Raw genomic sequence first — 6,459 nt, forward strand, 5'->3', positions numbered from 1 at the left:
TAGAATATTATGATTCATTTTACATGCTATAAGATTAAAAAAAACATTTTCTGTCTTTTTTAAGGACTAGATATAACGTAACGACCCAGCATATCATTTTGACGTATGTAAGTATGAATTCAACAACAATTTGCTTATCTCTGATATAAATTTCTATATTGATGACCTGCCATTTTGATTATACGCATAATTTAAGATTTGGCTATACTTCTCCTCGATATCCCAGAGGTTAATATCACTTTCGTTGTGTTCACCCCTGGGATATTTCATAGCAAACTGAAGGCTCTGTGTGCGATCCCATATGAGAACCTAGTTTGGTCCTTAACGCATATTAAAATATTTGGATAACGGTTCACTGAGGTTGACTGTGTGGCTTTGCAGTTGTGTGTCACTGTCTCTGTAAACTTCAAAGGAAATATCAGCAAGCCTGTAGTTGGTCAGTTTTTTCTCCTGAGCTGCCTTCAATTTTGCTATGAAATATTCCACGGGTGGATATTACGACAGTGATAGTAACCGCTGGAATATCGATAATGGGTTGTACTATCCTTATATGAATTGCCCTAAAACATTGCATAGTGCGAATTTGGTTTTTGGATCTTGATTTTAATGTTAGCGCATATGAAGAAAGTTCTACAGATTATCCTCTGGACGGATTCTATACAATGCGTAGCTATTGGTCTTGGCTATCGCTTAGCATCTGCGTAACTTTTTGTCAGTATAATTGTAACGGGATCAGTACTCCTTAATAAGGTTGTAAGTTAGTACTAAAAATGTATGAGAAGGTACAGATTCCAGCTTTCACACAAGAAAAATATATCGCAGTCTCCCAAAACACACATGATATCCTTTACAAACACCCATCCCATCTATAGAAGAGGCCAAACAGTTGTGATTCAAGTATGTCTCCGATTTGAATATGGTTTGTCATGCAGCATACCAGATTGTAGTGTCTAAAGATCCAGTATATCATGAATTAGTCAATCCTTTGTCCAAAAACGGATGTCTATATGTTCAATATATGAATCAAATATTACATGCATGATTATTAACTCTCACGGGAAGAAAATGTCGCTATATTCTCATTCATATCTATTTGAGGATTGTAAAAGGTATTGGTCTGAAACCAATCGTGACATCTTTATTTTCGCTCGTTACACTTTAATCGCGATTAATCGTGGAATTGAACTTGACCGCGAAAATACCAACGTTTAATCTCCCGCCAATAAAAACATGTATACATCTATTGATCTATGTTACAGATGAACTGGCTAGTAGAATACACAATCCTTGAACAACTTCAGCGTGCAGAAGTTCAAAATCAGTTCGTTTTAGAACTGGAAATGGTTACCATTAACACCTTCCTAATGGGCTTTACTGAAGTCGGCAGGATAAACGACGCTGTCTTCCTCTACCCCAACCGATGGGCTCAGTCCTTCAATGTAAGATTTTCATTTGAAAATTTGTTATTGCTTTAACTGTGAAGGTATTGAACTTTCTTTTACTTTGTACATTGCGCGTATTATAATCGCGAATGTGTATGTGCCGCTCTGATAAGTTGCTATTTTGTATTTGCATATTACAGAGTTATCTGCCCTGCCAGAAGCATGTTTGCATTCCAAAGTCCGCTACATCTACATCTAACAAAATTATTCAAAAGTTTACTTATAACGTTATAACATTGGGAATGGATATCTCTTCATCTTTTCGAGATTTCAACATTACCAAGGAAAAGGCAATAAAGTGAAGTCAACTTAATCAGTATTTCAATATTTCCGATTCCAAAGTAACATTGAATGGGAACATGGTGCACAACAGCTTTATTCGATGTCAGAATATGATGATCTGTCTCCTCTTTGTTATTTCAGGACGACATCTTCGGAGCTGCCCAAACCCGTCTGTATATCTTTCAGGAGTATATCAGAGTACTGGTAAATAACGAAGTACCCTTCCACACTGTCGTTATCAACCTAGAGAATCTGTTGGACTGTACTAGGCCTACAGTGATACCAGGAACACGCCACATTCGTATAGGTTCTACCATCCCTCCACTAGGCCATACAGTATGCGAACCACTACAGGAGTCAGAGGCTCTTCCCGACCATTGATGTAAGCATTTTGGTGTCCTATTTTGTTCCATCTTTGTGAGCCAGGCATACAGATCGCCTACGAGGAGTAGGCGGATTGTAACCCTTGCCTAGCGACGATGATTTTCTCTAGAGTCATAAGTTGTAAAGAAATCAAAACCCATTCAGAACTTGTAAAGTTTTGGTAACGAAGAATTCAAAATGCAGTTACAACAGGAATATAATTTTACCCCAGAATTGAAAATTCTTGAAAACGTATTGTTTAAGACAGACGTTTTTGTCATGTGTCTTTGGATGTTTAATTATGCTTATATCAGTATGTAAATATCAATATCATTTATTTAAAGTATTAATCACAGTCAGGCTAACGAATTTGCACATTTCTTGTACAAATTATATGGCAAAATATTAGAAAAATATGAAATATTCCATTCATTACTTGTTTGCTCATTTTGAGCACTGATAAGATATCACTTTCTAAACAAACGTGTCCTGCTCGGGTAGCTGGTAAATTGTGATGGTGTGCTATTTCCCTAGTTATTGAAAAACAAAATGTGATGAAACACAAAATAGTATTAATATTAATTATGTATAAGAAAATATAGAAATCTAATGTGTTCAGTATGAAATAAATTTGTCGATAATCAATATCACACAGATTGAACGGTAGGTGTTGATTTATCATACCAGAATGTGTATTTAAAACTAATTTATTGTTCAATTGAGAATGCAATGTCTGAAGAAGGAGGGCTACGTTTTTAAGTGTGTTTTTTGTTTTATTTTATTTATTTATTTATTAATTTATTTTTGAATTTTGTTAATAACAGGAAATGGCACATGCATTTATTTGGTATTATATATAAATATGTTGTTTATGAGTAAACTTTTAAAAAAATGTCCAGGATACTATTTTTGTGTTCCTACATCGGAATCGGAAATGCTAGAGCAAGAATCAGTGTTAAGGACGTGTTAATGTGTGCAAACTGCGGACGTGTTTGGGAGACTGCAGTATCTTTGTGGTGTGACGCTTTGTATTAGTGGAACTTTTAGTACAAGCACATTCCATATTATCATTTCGAAAGACCAGATTTAGGTTATTTGTACTTAAATACATGTTGTGAAAATGCCATGCTTTTTAGCTCACCTGGTCCAAAGGACCGAGGTGAGCTTATGGGATACCGCAGCGTCCGGCGTCCGTCGTCCGTCGTCGTCGTCCGGCGTCCGGCGTCCGTCAACAATCGACTTCTTCTCCATAACTGCTGGTCGGATTTCAACAAAATTTGACTGGTAGCATCCTTATGGGCTACTAACTGAAAATTGTACAAAATGATGGGGCTGACCCCCCGGGGGCCTGAGGGGCGGGGCCAAAAGGGGTCAATTTGGCTATTTCCATATAAACGACTTCTTCTCTGAAACCAAGCATGGGATAGCACCCATAATGCAATGGTAGCATCCTTATAGGGTGGGGATTCAAAATTGTACAAATGATGGGGCTGACCCCCCGGGGGCCTGAGGGGTGGGGTCAAATTGGGTCAATTTGGCTATTTCCATATAAACGACTTCTTCTCTGAAACTAAGCATGAGATAGCACTCATAATGCAATTGTAGTATCGTTATAGGGTGGGGATTCAAAATTGTACAAATGATGGGGCTGACCCCCCGGGGCCTGAGGGGCGGCGTCAAAAGGGGTCAGTTTGGCAATTTCCATATAAACGACTTCTTCTGTGAAACCAAGCATGGAATAGCACCCATAATGTAATGGTAGCATCCTTATAGGGTGGGGATTCAAAATTGTACAAATGATGGGGCTGACCCCCCGGGGGCCTGAGGGGTGGGGTCAAATGGGGTCAATTTGGCTATTTCCATATAAACGACTTCTTCTCTGAAACTAAGCATGAGATAGCACTCATAATGCAATTGTAGTATCGTTATAGGGTTGGGATTCAAAATTGTACAAATGATGGGGCTGACCCCCCGGGGCCTGAGGGGCGGGGTCAAAAGGGGCCAATTTGGCTATTTCCATATAAACGACTTCATCTCTGAAAACTAAGCATGGTATAGCACCCATAATGCAATGGTAGCATCCTTATAGGGTGGGGATTCAAAATTGTACAAATGATGGGGCTGACACCCCGGGGCCTGAGGGGCGGGGTCAAAAGGGGCCAATTTGGCTATTTCCATATAAACGACTTCATCTCTGAAACTAAGCATGGTATAGCACCCATAATGCAATGGTAGCATCCTTATAGGGTGGGGATTCAAAATTGTACAAATGATGGGGCCGACCCCCCGGGGCCTGAGGGGCGGGGTCAAAAGGGGCCAATTTGGCTATTTCCATATAAACGACTTCTTCTCTGAAACTAAGCATGGTATAGCACCCATAATGCAATGGTAGCATCCTTGTAGGCTGGGGATTCCAAATTGAGCAAATGATAGGGCTGACCCCCGGGGGCCTGAGGGGAGGGTCAAAAATTTCCATATAAATGACTTTTTTCTCTGCAACTTAACATGGGATTCCGCTCATAATGCAATGGTTACATCCTTATAGGGTTTGGATTCAAAATTTTGCAAATGATGGGGCTGACCCCCCGGGGGCCTGAAGGGTGGGGTCAAAAGGGGTCAATTTAGCTATTTCCATATAAACAACTTCTTCTCTGCAACTAAGAATGGAAGAGCACTTATAATGCAATGGTAGCATCCTTATAGGGTTGGGATTTGAAATTGTACAAATGATAGGGCTGACCCCCGGGGCCTTAAACGGTAATAGATGCGAGGTCAAAAAGGTCAATTAGGCTACTTTTTTCATATAAATTACTTTGTCTCTGAACCTATGTATTGGATATATCATATTTGTATGGTATCAATAGCATCATTGTATGGTTGTGATTCAAAATTCAACTTTGGGAGTCAATTTTGCTTATTTTTCTAAGTGTCAGAGTCTTGTGATAATTACTAACAAAAAACCAGGTGAGCGATACAGGCCCTCTGGGCCTCTTGTTTTCTATAGTCAGACGGTGCAAAGATTTAGCAGAATATTGCCAATTGTAAAAATGTTGAAATGTTGATATGCCATTTAGAATGGAATTTTACGCACTAGTCAGTCTATAAAGATATACATAGCTACGTGTATAACTAGGATTCATAGAGTGGTGCTCGAGTGGTGCTCTTGCATACACATTTATATATGTTTGAATTTGCATGTGTTCAGGAATGTAAATGTAGCGTAATTAAGAATAGTTTAATTTGTTAATTGGACCGTGTCGAGTTAACTTACGATATCGTTGTCTGTAGTGCGATTGATTGTAAGATCAATCAAGATGTTAAGAGTAATTATGAGTTATGTTTTTAATAAACTCCAGAGTTGGTTGGTTATAAATTAATTCAAGTACGAGTTATCCCCCGTTTATTGATTATATTTCTTTTCAGACATGGTAGAACATTCCGTGTGTTTACATACACAAGGGGTATTTCTTTTAATTCACGTGTAAAACCATTCACATACATTTCACGAAAACTTAATGAAGATTAAAAGCATTTACATAATTAAGACTTAATTAACCTGCACTATTTATCGATCAAATGTACAATATGAGGTTTAATGCAATGTTAATTAATGTTATGTAACATTGACAGTGTAACTTACTGGAAGGCTTGTTATATTTTGTATCTCATCAAATTCGTACTGAAATAACAAACTTTCACAATGCCATGAAAACAGCAATACATACTGGGAATCTATCTCTTGTTACATTGACTCAACCAAACCAATTTATCAATTAGATATCAATACAAAAAGTAAAAACCTTCCAATTGACATTTTTTTATTTGTCAATACTTTATTACAACTTCAAAACAATTTAATTTCAAACATTACAGAGAAATAAGATTTGATATTTTAGGCAGTTTTTCATGAATATTTACCGTATGACACATATGCTTTTGATATTAAGAGGTTTATTTTCAGAATCTATTTTGCGGTTCTGGTTATTTGAAAACTTAAAATATGGAATAAAATCTATAAACGATTTTATAACCGATATAAAAACATGCTTACTATAAAAAATTATAAAACTTAAGCTTCTGAACAGGGTATTCAGTTTGCAAAGGACTTACCGATAGGTGGTTTTCCGATAGTATTAATCCATTTTAAATATCGACTAAACATTTATAACGCACCAGGAGAGCTCGATACAAGTTAAACGATAATGAAGGACGCACCTGTTAATACAACAATATCTATTAATGTAAAGCATATATGCTCTTTCAAAACGTTTCTTAGATAATATTTTTACAAAGGTATAACCAATGCAATGGGAATAAAATAATGTTTGGGTGTCGATATGTTAGAAACTTAACCACAAGTGTAAGATAAGTT

General features: G+C 37.2%; 1 protein-coding gene across 1 annotated transcript; it reads left to right on the plus strand.

Annotated features, from left to right (window-relative positions):
- The first annotated feature begins 68 nt into the window (after positions 1-68).
- LOC138311630 (uncharacterized) lies at positions 69-2,612 on the plus strand. The gene is made up of 3 exons (XM_069252902.1): positions 69-107; positions 1,260-1,439; positions 1,866-2,612. The coding sequence occupies exons 2-3, from the start codon at positions 1,260-1,262 to the stop codon at positions 2,103-2,105; spliced, it is 420 nt and encodes a 139-aa protein (XP_069109003.1). The 5' UTR covers positions 69-107; the 3' UTR covers positions 2,106-2,612.
- Positions 2,613-6,459: the final 3,847 nt, after the last annotated feature.

Source organism: Argopecten irradians, unplaced genomic scaffold, assembly GCF_041381155.1.
Source record: "Argopecten irradians isolate NY unplaced genomic scaffold, Ai_NY scaffold_0072, whole genome shotgun sequence".
Taxonomy (NCBI): Eukaryota; Metazoa; Mollusca; class Bivalvia; order Pectinida; family Pectinidae; genus Argopecten; species Argopecten irradians.

Excerpts from the sequence above, each read along its gene's own strand:
- LOC138311630 (XM_069252902.1), top strand. The coding sequence starts at position 1,260 with ATGAACTGGCTAGTAGAATACACAATCCTTGAACAACTTCAGCGTGCA. Across the intron at positions 1,440-1,865 it reads GATGGGCTCAGTCCTTCAAT|GACGACATCTTCGGAGCTGC; the intron begins GTAAGATTTTCA and ends TTGTTATTTCAG.